The sequence below is a fragment of the Canis lupus genome, chromosome 27, assembly GCF_003254725.2.
Source record: "Canis lupus dingo isolate Sandy chromosome 27, ASM325472v2, whole genome shotgun sequence".
NCBI lineage: Eukaryota > Metazoa > Chordata > Mammalia > Carnivora > Canidae > Canis > Canis lupus.
In genome coordinates, this window is record NC_064269.1 from 28,616,973 (window position 1) to 28,633,303 (window position 16,331).

At 34.7% G+C, this 16,331-nt stretch overlaps 1 protein-coding gene across 1 annotated transcript in view; it reads left to right on the forward strand.

Annotated features, from left to right (window-relative positions):
* Positions 1 to 16,331, forward strand: part of PLCZ1 (phospholipase C zeta 1) — a 55,507-nt gene that overhangs the window by 21,921 nt on the left and 17,255 nt on the right. Inside the window, 7 exon segments of the mRNA XM_025455235.3 lie at positions 569 to 713; positions 4,418 to 4,567; positions 7,721 to 7,951; positions 9,429 to 9,576; positions 13,279 to 13,395; positions 14,479 to 14,594; positions 14,596 to 14,652. Of these exon segments, the coding sequence (XP_025311020.2) occupies positions 569 to 713; positions 4,418 to 4,567; positions 7,721 to 7,951; positions 9,429 to 9,576; positions 13,279 to 13,395; positions 14,479 to 14,594; positions 14,596 to 14,652 (964 nt within the window).

Here is a 16,331-nt window from a genome sequence, read left to right on the forward strand (position 1 = left end):
ATACCTTCAAGTATGGTAGGAGGCTTCTTTGATCTATTCCCTGAAACATAGCTGTCAATTCTAAGATCCTGATGTCTCAAGTCAGCCCTTTTTTCATTCAGTCTCTCTTCCAAGATTGTATTTTAGGAGATCACATCTGTCTGCCTTCCACTTGTTTTCTTACGTCCCTATAACTCCCATTTTTTTCTAATAAAACATAATAAATGTTTATTGATAGTGAATTATAGATAACAAACATTTTTTATGAGACTGAAATTTTAGTTCCTTCCCTTGTAGAAATTATAGCATAAGGGATAGGGAGAAATTGCAGGATTCAGAGTCCACAGCACTGCACATTGCACTATCTTGGGGATGCTGGAAATGTGGATGGCATAGATTACTTCCATGTCAAGCTGTGCTCAAAGAAAAAAGAAAAGTGTGTTCAGTTCAACACAACAACTTGTCTTCGTTATGGATTTGATAATACATTTATTGCAAAATCACGAATAGTCTTTGGGATATTTTGACACTATAGCATATATTTTTAATGATCCAGAAATGACAATTTATTTTGCTTAAATTTTACTAGTGCCCTTGTGAAAGGATGCCGTTGTCTGGAAATTGACTGCTGGGATGGATCACAAAATGAACCTGTCGTATACCATGGTTATACACTCACCAGCAAGCTTCTGTTTAAAACTGTTATCCAAGCAATACACAAATATGCATTCATAGTACGTGCGTATCTTTGTTAAATTATAGTTATTTAAACACAATATAATTTACTTGCTTCAAAATCCTATAATGCTTGGCTTTAGTTTAGATCAGTGATATTTCAAATTGTGTGTTATGATATGTAGGATATAATTAAAGGTAGATTTATCAAAGTTAATCTCAAGTAGTAAGATGAATGTTTCAGGGAACTTTCTGTTTAGTTATATAACATATATAGAATGTGTGTGTGTATTTTGTTACAATGCAAAATATATTTCTTACTGTGAGTTATAGCCAAAAACGTTTAAGAATTACTGGTATATATAGTAGTAAATATTTTAGCAATATTCAACTACTTTACTTTCAAGACATACAATAAAATATGTCAAAAGTGTATTATATAGATTGTTGACAGTTTTTATGACTATGATGGCAGCTAGTCATACAACAAAGAATGTTTAGAAGTTTACTTGGATTTTAAAGTTATCGTTGGATTTACTAAAGTCACAGATTCAAAGATCTAGTTCTTTTGAGAGCTTCTAAATTCAGCCTACAAATCCTAGTCTATAAATTGAATGGGTTTTACCATTAAGTTTAGAAAAATACTTGATTCTAGTTACAAATGTGACTTGTAAAGCACTTGTGGACATTTTAAATTGTTTTTGTAAAGTTAGTATGTTTGATTTTTTAAGTATTTCAATCACAGTGGCATTGAAGAGATTTAACAAAATCTCACTGAGTATTTAAACAATGTATATCTAATAAATTAAACATACAAATTTGATAAACCTAAAGTTCTCCTAAGTAGGTCAATACATTATCTATGAATATAAACATAACTTAAAAAATAACAAATTTAAAAAAATAACAAATTTAAATAAGCTGCTCTATTATTTGAGAGTGTAAAATACTAAAATGTATAAATATACATATAAAATATGAAAAATTTCTTTTAGTATAAAACATTGATATATGGCATTGATTCTCTTAAATATCTAATTTCTGATGATTTCTAAATTTATATCTTGCCCTTGAACTCTATACCAACATAGATAAGGACATATTGGACATCTCCTCTTGCATATTTAACTAGTGTATTTAACTTAACATGTTTAGAACTGAGCTCAAGATACTCCTCTTCCTTGCAGGCCTGCTCTTCCCATGGTCTTCCCCATCTCAGTTATGGGTAACTCCTGTGTTCAAGCTTAAATCGTTGTAGTCAACTTTAACTCTCCTCCCTTTGTTTATCTCCAATCCTTCAATAAGTTCTTTAGCAAATCCTCTTGGGTCTACTTACAAAATATATGCTGAATTTAACCCCTTCTCTCCATGCTCACTGTCACTGTCCTGGGCAACTACCTTCACTTCTCACTCGGGTTTTTGCAATGGCTTCTTATTCAATGTTCCTGTTTCTCTCCTGGTTCCCCTGCAATTTCATCTCAATGTTTCAGCCAGGGTTACCTTTTGGTAAGTCAAATCATGTCATTCCCCTTCTCAAAACCTTCAGTCCCACTAAAAATACAAACTAAAATCCATGTCTAACCTGTTTTCTGTTACCTCCAACTTCTACTCATCTCTCCATTTTTCACATGGCCATTCTGGCCTCTTTACTGTCTTCAGACACATCTCAAAGCCCTTGCCCTCCCTATTCTCTTTATCTGAAATACTCTTACCAAGTATTTGCATAGCAAATCCTTTCACATCATTCAGGATGGATAACTGAGAAAATAGAAGCAATCTTAAAATTCAAAAGCCTTGCAAGGATGGAATCCCTTATAGCTTCTAAGACTTAAAGGGAAAGAGATGAAATGAAAAAAGGTCTTTGAAGCAACAAAGACTCAATGAGACTTCTCAGCTGAACTAGGGGACTCAGTTTTGTAGCAAAGGTTGGACTAAAAGTTGAAATTTCTACTCAAGATAATCACCATTAATTCGGGGAACAGAGCAGTAAAATAAAATAGACATGATAATTATGACTAGGAAAGAACTTTAGATATAGTGACTGGTACATGTAACCTAACTAAAAGGATGCATATAGGGAATCTAACATTTTAAGGGAATTACATTGCCAAAAACACAACACAATACCAACATAGCAAAATAAAACACAAGCATGACTCTTAAGTGAGCCTTAAGACAACCCTTGGTCAAGAAGTGAGCTGCAAAAGTTGCCTAGCATTAAGGAAAGCAAGCCACTCAACACCTACTTTAGTGTGGCAGAGGATAAAAGACAAGTGGACTCCTTCCCTGAAAGTGGGGCCAAGGATCACAGAAGACCAAAAAAAAAAAGAGCTTTCCTTAATGAGTGTCAGGGGCTAATTGAGAAATCTGTTTGCTGGCCACCACTTTGTCTAGTCTCAAAATCACTTTTTATATTTGAGAAAGATTTTAACGCTGATTTCTTGATATTAGACTGAGTCTATATATATATATATATATATATATATATATATATATATATGTATATATTAGGTTATTATAGTAGGCTGAATAAGGGCCCAGGAAGGTTCTAATTCCTGGAACCTGTAAATATTACTTTATTTGGAAAAAGAGTCTTTGCAGATGGATGAAATCAAGGACCTTGAGATGAGGAGATTATCCTGGATTAGCTGGGTGAGCCCAAATGCCATACAGAAGAGGAGAAAAAATGAAGATGAGGGGTAGAGATTGGAGTGATATGGCCACAAGCTAATGAATGTTGGCAAAGACCAGAAGCTGTAAGAGGCAAGGAATAGATTTCCCTTAGAGCCTGCTGCTCCCTTGATTTTAGCCAGTGAAACTGATTTTCAAAATTTGGCCCCTAGAATTATGAAAGAATAAATTTCTGTTGTTTCAAGCAACCAAGTTTGTGGTCAATTGCTTCAGCAGTCACAAGACACTAATATACTTATACATTAAAAAGGCATAATATTGTATCTCCTATTCGAAGGCTGTAATAATGCACCAGACCTTGGTTTGTTTATAAGTTGGTACATTTGTGCCCTGATAAGTATATAGGAAACAAAATAAAGAAAATAATTTTGAATGAGGCCCTAAAATGAGTGTTGTTTTTCTGTTTTGTGGCATATTTCAAATTTACAGTGGTGACAAAGGACAGAGAATATCTTTGTAAAGCCATCTTTACTTAATAGATTCTTTTTATTATTGTATCTTTATCTTTTTTTCTAATTATAATGCCATGAGTTTTGATTATAGGATTTGGAACTAAAAAATCAGAAAATTAACATCTCCTCTATCTTATCCATGTTAAAGTTTTTCTTTCACATTGAAAAATATTTAAATAAGAATATCTGATAAGCAAATATACATGCTTAAAACATTAAAATGTAGAATTATACTCCTTGGCAACTTGTTTTTTTCCTTATAAGACTATATTATAGATAACTTTCTATAATATAGTAAGATATGTAGCTCTACCTCCTCCTTATCAGGTTTTTATCATTCCTTTAAGTGGACAGAATTTACTTAAACAAATATCTACTGTTGGATGCTTCAGTTGTTTCCTATATTTCTAGTATAAATAGTAATAATCTTCCTTTTTATACAGATTTAATGCTCCCTGTTATGTCAAACTCAAAAGTACTTTCAGTTTAAAGAATACTTATTTTGCAAAAGTACAGAAACATTGAATGTAAGTTTTAAAATAGATTAACTGCTTCTATTAATTGCATTAAAATTATTGAGGAGTTCTGATCAATAACCATAGTAATGGTTAATTTTTTAGGCATCTGACTATCCAGTGGTGCTCTCTTTAGAAAATCACTGCTCTCCTTCCCAACAAGAAGTGATGGCAGACATTTTGCAGTCTGTTTTTGGAGATACCTTGCTTTCTGATATGCTTGATGATTTTCCAGACAAACTACCTTCACCAGAGGTAACATTTTGTCTGAGAGGCTCAGGTTAATAAAAAAAGAAAAGCATGTCACTATTATATTGATCCATAGAAAACTGGGTTACAGATCAATGAAAGTGCTTAGTTTTGATTGTTTATAGAGGTGTGTCTTTGCAATGTGTTGCCTGGGAAATGTTCCCATGAGCATTCGGGTAAATATATTTTGATAAAAAATAATATATAGAGATATATGTAAAAACTTACATTTTTTATTGTGTGTCATGCCCTATGAGTCCAAAATTTTAAGTCAGTTAATATTAAGGCACAGGAATTTGATATGTTTTATAGGCAAAGCCTAAGAAAGATTGTGTCCAATTCCTTAGCATCTGGGTGGTAGGTTTCCCTTTTTTAAAAAAAGACTTATTTATTTATCTATTTATTTATTTGAGTGGGAGAGAGCTGAAGGAGAGGCAGAAGGAGAGGAAGAGAGAATCTTAAGCAGACTGTGCTGAGTAATCTCACAAGCCTGAGTGGAGACCAAGAGTCGGATGCTTAACTAACTGTGTCACCCAGGTGCATCCTCCTCCTTTAAATCTGCTCTTTTTAATTCCTCTATCTCTTATGGGCCTTCCTCCATCTTCAACTTAACTTCAAGTACTTGGTTTAAAAAAGTGCCTGCACCCTAGCCTCATGATTTTGATCTCTCTTCAGCTATTTCTTTATTATTCTCTGTTTCAACCTAAATTTCCACTTTCTCATCTCACAACCTAATGAGCTTTGTCTTCCAGCTGCTCCTCAGTAAGTGTCTCATTCTCATCAGAGGCTTTCCTACTAGTAAATTCTAACAGACTTATTTCTGTCACCATCTGACTTCTTTCCTTCAGAATGTTCAATGCTGGGAAGGCTCCTTCCTTTCCTTGAAACATGGAAATACCACATTTTTTTAGGTTTTCCTCATTCTTCTTGGGCGAGTCCTTAGTTCCCCTGCCAGTCTGTTCTCCTCACCCCAAATTTCATCAGAGGATAGGCAAACTTTTTTTTTTTTGCATGGCATGATGGCATTGTCTAACAACAAATAGTTTAGTTTTGACATGTCATCATTTTGGTATGTAGAGCAGTATTTCTGTAATATTTGAGTATTTTCTTTATCTTATTTAGAAGAGTGGAAAATTTAAAGGTGACAGTTGTAACACTGGCGATAAGAAGTATAGGACTCATGATAGCATTGAAATGTACAAAAAAGGGATCCCTGGGTGGCGCAGCGGTTTGGCGCCTGCCTTTGGCCCAGGGCGCGATCCTGGAGACCCGGGATCGAATCCCACATCGGGCTCCCTGTGCATGGAGCCTGCTTCTCCCTCTGCCTGTGTCTCTGCGCCTCTCTCTCTCTCTGTGACTATCATAAATAAATAAAAATTAAAAAAAAAATAAATAAAAAAAAAAAATTTGAAATGTACAAAAAAAATTGAACAGATGGAAAAATTGTGACTCTTTCACCCCGTAAGAATTCTCATGACTAAATGCTCAATTATGATAGAAAATAAATATTAAATAAAGACCTTGTGTAAAGTGCTGGAAACATATCATCAAAGATTTAATCAAAGATGTAATCTAAGGTTTAATCTAATGGCCTAATTCAAGAAATTATGATAATTTTTAGCTTTCTAAGAATAGGACCCGTCCTCCTATTATTTATAAACAACTTTCTAGAATCCAGATATGTAGTTTTCATTAATGTTTTTGTTTCTATACCAAAGTAAGGAGATGCTTTCCAATGAGTAGAGGAATTAGAGATAAGGTCATTTTCTCATATCTCACTCAGTCACTGGAGTAAAAAGGATTGCTTAGAGTCTTGTTAAAGAGGCATAATTCCAGCTCTACAACTCAATATTCTGATTTTTTAATTTGGAAGTAGATCCCAAGAACCTATTTCTTAATAAGAACTCCAGGTGATGCTTTAAAAAAAGAGATATTTATTTATTTATTTATTTTGGAAAGAAGGAGAGATAAAGCAAGTTGGGAGGGACAGAGGGAGAGAGAAAGAGAGAGAATCTCAAGCAGACTCTCTGCTCAGTGTGGAGCCCAACACAGGTCATGGTCTACTACCCAGAGGTCATGATCCTGAAATCAAGGGTCAGATGCTTAACTGATTGAGCCCAGGTGATGCTTTTGATACATGTGTTTGCATAGTGCATTTTGGAAAAACTCTGCATTAGAAAGTAATATAAGGACCATAGTAATAGAAGGTCTAAGGTGATGGAGTAACTTGAATGGGTACCTGGGATAGCAAAGTGAAGGGACAACTCAAAGCTCCTTGAAGAAAAGAACTTTTTTTTCATAATCCAGATTTCTGCAGCATTATACATAAAACATAGCAGATATTTAATAAGTACATTAATAGGGGCTCTTGGCTGCCTCAATCAGTAGAGAGCATGTATCTCTCCACATTGGGGATGGAGCCTTCTTAAAAACAATATACTGATAAATTAATTTAATAGTTGAAAAGGACAGGGATAAATAAGGGGAAGAAGGGAACTGGAAATCTTTGGATTTGGAATGACTGACACTGCTGGTGAATTTTGTTATGCTTTAAGTTTTGATGGACAGGAAATATTAATTTGATGATGCTTGTGGCCAATGCAGTTAAAATATGAAGAAGACTTACAAATATTTAATTTAAATTTAGTCCATTTTAGGTGTCAAACATTACAATAGACATTTTTAAATACCTGATCTCATTTAATATTTTTTAATGTTGGATAACAGAGTGATGATCTGAAGCATTTGCTGCCAGAAGTTGTAACATTCTAACTTTTATAGCATTGCAAAGCATTTTTACATATATATAAATGTATAAAAGTATATAAATTATATAAAATATGTACATGTGTGTGTGTACATATAATTTTCATGTAAGCCAATTTCTTTAAATGGTAGCAATTTGTGGAATGTAAAAGAAATGGAGCCAGAGTAAGTCCCAATCATAACACGCTTATTTTGGGGTGAATTTTGGTCAATACTATAATATAACTGGTTTCTATTAAGGTATTATAGGGGTATGGAAAAAGAGGGCAGTTCTTACATATTTTACTACTGTGGGCTAACTGAAAACATGGTGAAAGACTTTTCAATGACTGTTAAAATGCAAACTTCCCTATAAATGTGTAATTGTATCTCTCTTTCAAATCATTTCTGTAGGCATTAAAATTCAAAGTATTAGTTAGAAACAAGAAAATAGGATCCTTAAGGGAAACCCGTGAAAGAAAAGGTTCTGATAAGCATGGTCAGGTAGAGGAATATGAAGAGATAGATCAAGAGGTGGACGAAGAAATCAAAGAATCAAAAGCATTGGCTGTTTTAGAAGATGATTCAGAAAAGGAATCAGAGACAATAAGTGCAGCTGGATTACCACTCTTCAAGAGAAGGAGGGTGAGATGATACTTTGTGAAAATCTTACAAGTGATTGAAAAGTTGTTTTGTTTTCTTACTGGTGGAGAATTAAACATTTTCTTTTTTTTTTGGAAGGAAAATTCTTTTTCCTCCTTATAAAAATTCTAGTCTATCATTTAAAACTTGTTTGGAAAAAATTAACATGGGAAGAGAAAATTTTAAAGTTATATCTTCTCTTGCATTATCTGTTTTAAAATTCATTAATTTGAGAGAGAGAATGCATGCGTGAATGCACAAGTTGGGGGAAGGACAGAGTGAGAGAGGAGAGAATCTCCAGCAGCCTCTGGCTGAGCACAGAGCACACAGGCGCTTGATCTCATGACCCAGGAGATCATGACCCAGGAGATGAAATCGAGTCAGACACCTAATTGATTGAAGCACCCAGGTGCCCTTGGCTGTTTATAATGTTTTCTCAATGGTCCAATATTATGTATTTTTATGTAATAGGCATTATGCAATGTTCAAAATACAAACAAAATATTTCTGCCTTCAAGGAGACCATACTAGCAGAGACAAGAAAATGATTGTTACAATATATAGTATTGTAAGTATACAAGTTGGCATGACAAAAGAAGGTTATCTTGAATTACAAGTGACATAATACTAATTTAACTGGTTTAAGTAAATTGTGAATTAAGTTAATTGGCCCACATCAATGAAAAGTTCAGGGAAAGGGATTCAAATTTCAGGAATGACATGGTATAATGTCTCAAGCAAAGTCCACAGAACTTTCTTTCTCCAACTTTGGATCCACTTTCTCTACATTGGTGCAAGACTTCACAAAGCATTAGCTTTATATGCTTTCAGGCTCACATCCAGTGGAAACCTACTTATCTCTCAGATGACCAAGCGAAGTTTTATGTGCATTGGCTACAATCCAGGTGTGTGCACATCCCAGAGTCAATTGCTATTGCTATGGGACTGCAAATCTCTGATTATCGAGGTCTGAGCCATATTATCAATACTTAAGCCCATGGATTGAGCTTGAGCAAGGAATATTTTCCCAAAAACAAAACTTGGGAAGGTGCTAACAGAAGTGTAGAGGATGTAGATGCTGGCATGTGAAAGATCAAATGTATACTATATAGCAGAAATTATTCCCAGATGTTTGATTACCCTGGGCATTTACTTACTCATGACTAAATATCCTAAAGTTATCAAATTCATGAAAATAAATTGATATCTTTGGGAAAAAAGGAATTAGTAATAATTGTCATCTTCAATACTTATTATATTAGTTGGGATTTTAGATGTATCCTGTCTCATGTTAACATTAAATACTATCATCATGAAAAATAATTACATTAACACCTTCCAAATGGCTTTTGAGAAGACACTATTATGAAAAGACTAATGTAATTGATCTGAAAACATGTTTTCTTTACTGGAAAAGGAATTTTTCAGATGATTAGTGCAAAAATATGAAATTCCTGCATTTTATTTTTATACCACAAAGGTAAAAGTGGCTATGGCCCTATCTGATCTTGTCATTTATACCAAAGCTGAGAAGTTCAGAAGCTTTCAGCATTCAAGGCTATATCAGCAATTTAATGAAACTAATTCCATTGGGGAGACAGAGGCTCGAAAACTTTCAAAGTTGAAAGGTAAATAATTCTTATGATTCCAACAGATGAAGTGTTTAAAAAACTTTTATGCACTGCTAAGGTGTCAAGATTGGTCAATGACATTTATAAAAACTATATTCTCATGAAATGCCAACATATTTAATGTAATTTTAAAAAAGACAATATGCCTCAGGTCACAACAAGTGATTTCACCGAACTTGTTTAACTAATTTCTTTAGGTCATGAAATTTTGTTTGAGAATGTCCAGTGTGGAAACTTGGGTGGGCAGGGCTCTGATGAGCAGTTTATAGAGGAGAGTGGTAAGTGACAAAGGTGAGCAGGATTGAAATCTCAGGAGTCATATCATCCCCTATGTGTTTCTGAAGGATGCCTTTGATAGTAGTGTAAAGGCAAGGCCCTGTAGGGAAGAGATGATGAAGGCTCATGGTAGAGAGAACGGAGCCATGGTGAACTTTGTGGACTCAGCATGCACCTGAGGTAGACAATTAAATAGACCTAGAGACTAGATCCAAGGTGGGGGAGAAGGAGGACATGACAGCCAGGTCAGGCTGCTACATGGCTGTGCAGAATGAGCACTGTCCCTGCACGTCTGCAGTTGTACCATTTGTCTCCACATCTTTTAACTGTCTTCTGATTCTGAACCTGAGGTGGATTATCCTGTTTGCTAGAGCCCAGGATGCAGCTAGGCCTTGGAAAGAGAATGGGAAGCAGACCCAACCCTTTTTTCAAACTTGAATGATGGGGAATAACCTCAACTTTAAAAAAAAGAATGAGTAATTAACTCGGTAGTTAAGGGACTCCCCAAATCCTTCTTTAAAAATGCAACCTACCCCCCCAAAAAAAGCAACCTACCATCCTGTGTCGAAACAACATGGCAAGGAAATCAGTACCTGCAACTGACTCAAAAAAGCTGTTGGCTGCTTGGAAATGTGGATTCTGATGTATTTGATGGTTAACCTCTTAGGGCTGGCCACTGGTGCCCAAGGGTTTTAAGGTATACTTCAGATCATCTCTTCAAACCGACTCTAAATATTTTAGGGTCCTTTTGTTTGTTTTTTTAAACTCTAGATTATGACAAAAACCAATTCAGTAGGTCTCAACTACAGTTAAAATAATAGAGTAGAATAGAATGGAATAGACTAGACTGGACTAGAATCATAGAGATTCAACTAGAGTATTATATTGTGAAACAAGCATCTGTGTATATTGTGTGTTGAGTGGGATATAAAATATATTTCTTATAGTGAGTATTGTCAACTGAGTTTGAATTTGGATGACCTACTTTGCTAGCCTCTATTCTTTCAAACTATTGAATGGTTATGTTGTTGTTCAAGGTAACAAGACCTCTAGGCACAGCAAAAGTAGTTATAATTCTCTTACTCTTATTGTATTAGACACTTGCTCAAAATTTGTAAAGGGACTGGGCAGTTCTGAGCAGAGGCATAAAATGTAACATCACCATCTCTTTGGAAAGAGTATAGAAATTTTCCTTGCACCAAAAGCCAATTATAAATAATTAATGATGTGGATGAAGTTGTACTCCAAGAATGTCCATCATTATTAAAAACTTAAATGTCACTAAATTTACAATGCATAAGGATCAGAAACGACTTTTCATATGTGTGGATACTTTTCAATCACTTAAAAATAATGTAGTATGTGAATGTTATTGAAATGGAATGATTTTTTCATGTTATTTTTAAGTAAAGAAATGGAAGTTTAAAAAAAGAAACAACTTATTCAGTTAAAAAAATACACCTATGACAATGGAGTGGAAAGAATATAGCAAGAGGTTACCTGGTTATTAATTGAGTGATGAGATTATATAGTTTTATTTCTTATTTTTTCTTATTTAAATTTCTCATTTATCTAAAATGAACATAAATTGCATTTATAATAATGTAGCATGTTTAATTTCTAATGGCCAATTTCAGAAGTAACAAGATCATATTACGTTAAGGGTCTTTAGTAATCATTCATGTTTATCACTTTGTAGATAGGAAAAATTAAGATCCAGAGAGTATACATTTTACCAAAAGATTAGCGTCTTATTGAGGGCTGGATAAGGAATCATGGTAGTTGGACACACATGGTGCATTTATACATGAGTAGCTTCAAAATAAACTTTCTCTCAAGGAGTGCATAACTTCTATACTTGAGAGCTGATAAAGTTAATTATAATTATTAACATCAGTAATTTTAAAGTTTTACTTGACGATGCTTCCTAAAGAATAGTATGTGGGATAAGGGTGGCAGCGATTCCATTCCAGTTTGACCAGCAAATATAGTAGGCGACAGGCATTAACCATTTCTCCCAATACTGGTGACCATAGTAGCAGGAGTAGTTATGGGAACAGGATCTGCTTAGTGAAGGAATAAAAGCCTTGGAAAAACATGAAATCTATGTTCAAAAATTTGAAGGGTGTCCAGTGGTAAAGGATATAAATTAGTTTTGAATCTCAAGCAACTTAAATAGAACATATATAAATAGGAACTTATAAAAAATATGTAAGTAGAAACATAAAAAAATAGAAACAGACTCTGTGTAAGTGTATGTGTAGTATACTGTAAGTACAGACCTTATCTCAGTAAAGAAAACATTTGAAATACTCAGAACTACAGTAGTCCTCCTTATCCAGAGGAGATACATTCCAAGACCCCCAGTGGATGCCTGACACTGTGGAGTGCTGAACCCATATATGCTCTGTTTTTCACTATACATACATATCTGTGATAAAGTTGAATTTATAAATTAGGCACAAAGATTCACAACACTAACTAATAATGAAACAGAACAATAATAACAAGATGTTGTAATGAAAGTTATGTGAATATAGTCTCTCTCAAACATCTTATTGTACTGTATGTACCCTTCTTATGATGAGGGGAGATGATAAAATGCCTACGTGATGAGATGAGATGAGGTGAACGATACACACATTGCAATGCATTGTTAAGGTACTAGATACCTTCTGGTGATTTGTCAGACAGTAGGATCATCTGCTTTAGATCCTGGTTGACTGTAGGTCACTTAGATCACTAGAAGCAAAATCACAGATAAGGGGGAACTGTTGTTCTGGGAGTTTGCAAGTTCTCTTTCAATGGAGAGATGCAGAGATTGAAGGAACTTTGAGGGAAGATGCTGTGGTAGTTACGAAGTTAGGCAGCTGAACTGAATGTTTTTAAGGTTGCCTTTCAACCCTGAGAATCTGTTGGCTATTCACTGGGTTAATTTGGATGGCATTATATATCTTTATATGACTTACATATGATTCTGCCCTAATACGAAAACCAAAGTAAAAAAAAAAGACAAAGTGGAGAAAGATACAATTTTTGTTTTAAAAAATGGATGCATTTTATTTTGGAATTTTATATATTCCCAAATATATATTTTTACATATTCCCATATATATTGATGTCAAAGTGAGATTAATTGGGGTGTGAAAAACAGAAATATATTATTTAACCTTTTTTACATCAAGTGAATGTTTGGTATACATTAAATTGTGTAATAAAAAATTATTTGCTTCTCAATAACAGTGTATTATACTATCAAAGGCATGGATTTATTTTGATTACCATTAATTACAAATATTTTTGCTAAAACATACATATCAAAAGTATTGAGATGATTATAGAATAATATATAGAAGCATAGCAGTTCATTTAATTTATTTGAAATCTTTTGCAGTGTTCTAATATATATATATATTTTTTTAGCCCACGAGTTTATTCTTCACACCATGAAGTTCATTACCAGAATTTATCCCAAAGCAACAAGAGCAGACTCCTCTAATTTCAATCCTCAAGAATTTTGGAATATAGGTTGTCAAATGGGTATGTTTTATAGAATGTTGAGTTTCTGCAAAAATAAGATAAAACAGGTTCATTTTTTGAATTAATGAAAGATTTATGAAAAGAGCTTCCCAAGTAGATTATTTGGGGGGTCCTAGGTGTTTTGGGGTCAGGCAATGATGAGTTATTGGTTTCAAGATCTGAAGTTATTCCTAAATGGGTCACAGAGGGTAAATCTAAGGGAGGGTAAGGAGCATGGAGCTTAGGTTCATGAAGAGTTAACATAAGAAATGTAGGAAGGGAAAAAAGAAATCAAAATGGATTTACGACAGTGAATATCAATTCCTTTGCTTAAAAGATTTGGTAAGAGCTTCTTTAAATCAAGTGACCTCTACCTTTTATACTTTACACCAGTTTCTGCATTCACAGTATTGAAAAGTGAATGAGAATGCATAGCACTGTTATTTGCCTTTACTAGACTCTCCCTATTCCAAATTGATTAGTTGTTCACAGTACAGACACTGACCAGTCAGCAGGTACCAGGTGTGAACCCCTCTGTCCCTGGATTGTGACCAGGCCCCTTGGAGGGAGGGAGAGAGTGGGGTTAGGATAAGTGGGTGAGGGGATGAGGGGGGAGTGGAGGATATAGTGGCTATTTACCAACCTATATGGAGGGACTTCTATATTTTAAAAGCAATTATTGCTCTGTTTGTCACTTTCAAGTGATAACAATATCTCTTTGGACCTGAAAGTTTTGAAATATACTTGGTGTCTTTTCTTCTGGCATTTTGTGTACTGATTTTCTCTATTCTCATGTTTCTGGAAAATCATCTGACCTGTACATTGCTATTTTGTAATGTATACTGTGTGTCATTTTGATTTTTAACTCAAACTTTAAATTACAAAATAATTTAAAAGTTAGACTTTGAGACTCACCTTCATACAGTAATTTACACATGGCAGGAAGGAATGTCTAAAAATCAGGAATTATTGGCTAATGATACTTGCTCTTAAAATGCTTGGACATATAAAATCCATGGTTATATTTCAGTAAATCTTTGAACTGTGTTTCTTTAGCTGTACCCTCTCTTTCCTGACAATACCAAAATACTTTTTTTCTCACAGTGGCCTTAAATTTCCAGACCCCCGGTCTACCCATGGATCTTCAAAATGGGAAATTTTTGGATAATGGTAGTTCTGGATATATTTTGAAACCACAGTTCCTAAGAGATAGTAAAACACCAGTTTAGTCCAAATAAAACACCAAGATACAGTAATCCAGTGACACTTACAATAAGGGTAAGATGAGTAACTTTTTCTTCTTTTTTTTTTTTGGTTATTATGTAAGCTAGAGAGTCAGCATTAATATTTTGAGTTCCACTGATTTCCTGTAATGTCCTTTAAATTTCTGCTATTCTGTTTAGATATTATAGGTGGGTGGTATTTCAGTACCTCTCCATATCTGAAAAATCTTTCATGTTACTTTTGCATGAATGATTACCTGCTTATGAATAGAAATATTGAGGATGAAAGCTTCTCTTTCTGAAGTCTATATTTTTCCATTGTCTTTAGGCCTTTAGTATGTGATAGAGAAGCCGGAGTTCAGTCCACTTGTTACCCTGTGGATATGCTACTCTCTTCCTCCTTAACTTTACAGAATTTTACTAGGAAATTTTAGGAGCTCTTGGATTTTCATTAATCTACAGAATTAGACTTTCACAGTTCAGGACTTTTGCTCCTTGTCTCTGAATATTCTTTGATTAGTACTGAGAAACAAAAAGTTATCCATGTGCTTTTCTTGAGTATCTGCCTGCATGTTTACTAGTTCCTATCAGCCTTATCACTTTCTTTTTTTCCCTGCCATTGGTTTTCCTCTGAATTTAATTTTATTCTTCACTGATTCTAATGTAGATGTGAATTTTTCTCCTGCATTATCAGTTTCTCTTCTCCAGTTTTTATTTACCTCATACTGTTTCCTTTGTACTTCTGTCTCTATCCTACCTTGCACCTTGCCCCTGCCACCACCCCCCTCCCTCCCATCTTATTACATCCTGTGCATTTTTATTAGGATCAAAAGTAGTTGTCTAAAATTTATTGTTTCCCATAGTATGGATATTATGAAAATAAAAGAGATTGTTTCCAATAATATAGATTTTTTGGAAAACTTTCTTATTCTTCTATAACCCACATGCTATATTTATTTCTTTTTTAGAATGCCCCTGAATCTTCTGAAGAGCCTCTGGCTTTTTCTCTCCAATTAGCTATAAGTAATTCTATTTTAGATTGTGTCTGTACCTGTGGTTTGGAATAAATTGGGTAGGTAGGACTCTTTGGTCCCTCTTTTTATTTAGCTCATTGCCCCTAGAACCATATGAACCAACTCAGATTCTGCTCTGGAATTTTGGTACTTGTATGGCTGAGCCTGGTGAAGACTTTTGTGTCTCCAGTTCTGACTAAGGGGAGTGCTGCTGCCTTGCTGGCTGATGAGAGCTTCCCTGCTCTGGTGCCCTGGTGCCCTGGCTATCAGGGTGCAGGAAATGCTACAACCCAGAGTGCACACCCCATAAGTCTTCCTCTCTCAGCTCCTTCCTCTGCTGTGCTGAGGTCATAGGACTTGGGGACCACTTTCATCCTGTACAGGTCCTAGCCTTTTTGTCCCAGCTGAGGATGGAGATTTCAGAGATGTTGCTGTTTTCCAGAGATAAATATGGAGAGGGTAGAGCAAAGTTGAATGAGACAGAAATGTTCCAGGCCACTGCAGAAATACCATATGCTCCCTCCAGCAGCTCTCAGTTTGTTGCCTTCTTATCAGTGAAATATGTAGCTGACTTTTTTCTTGGTTATTAGGGGTTTTGTGACTCTGAAGTTGTTGTTGTTGTTGTTGTTGTTGTTTTAAGATTTTACTTATTTATTTGAGAGAGATAGAGAGCGCAAGCCAGGGAGTGGGGAGGAAGAGGGAAAAGCAGACTCTATGCTAA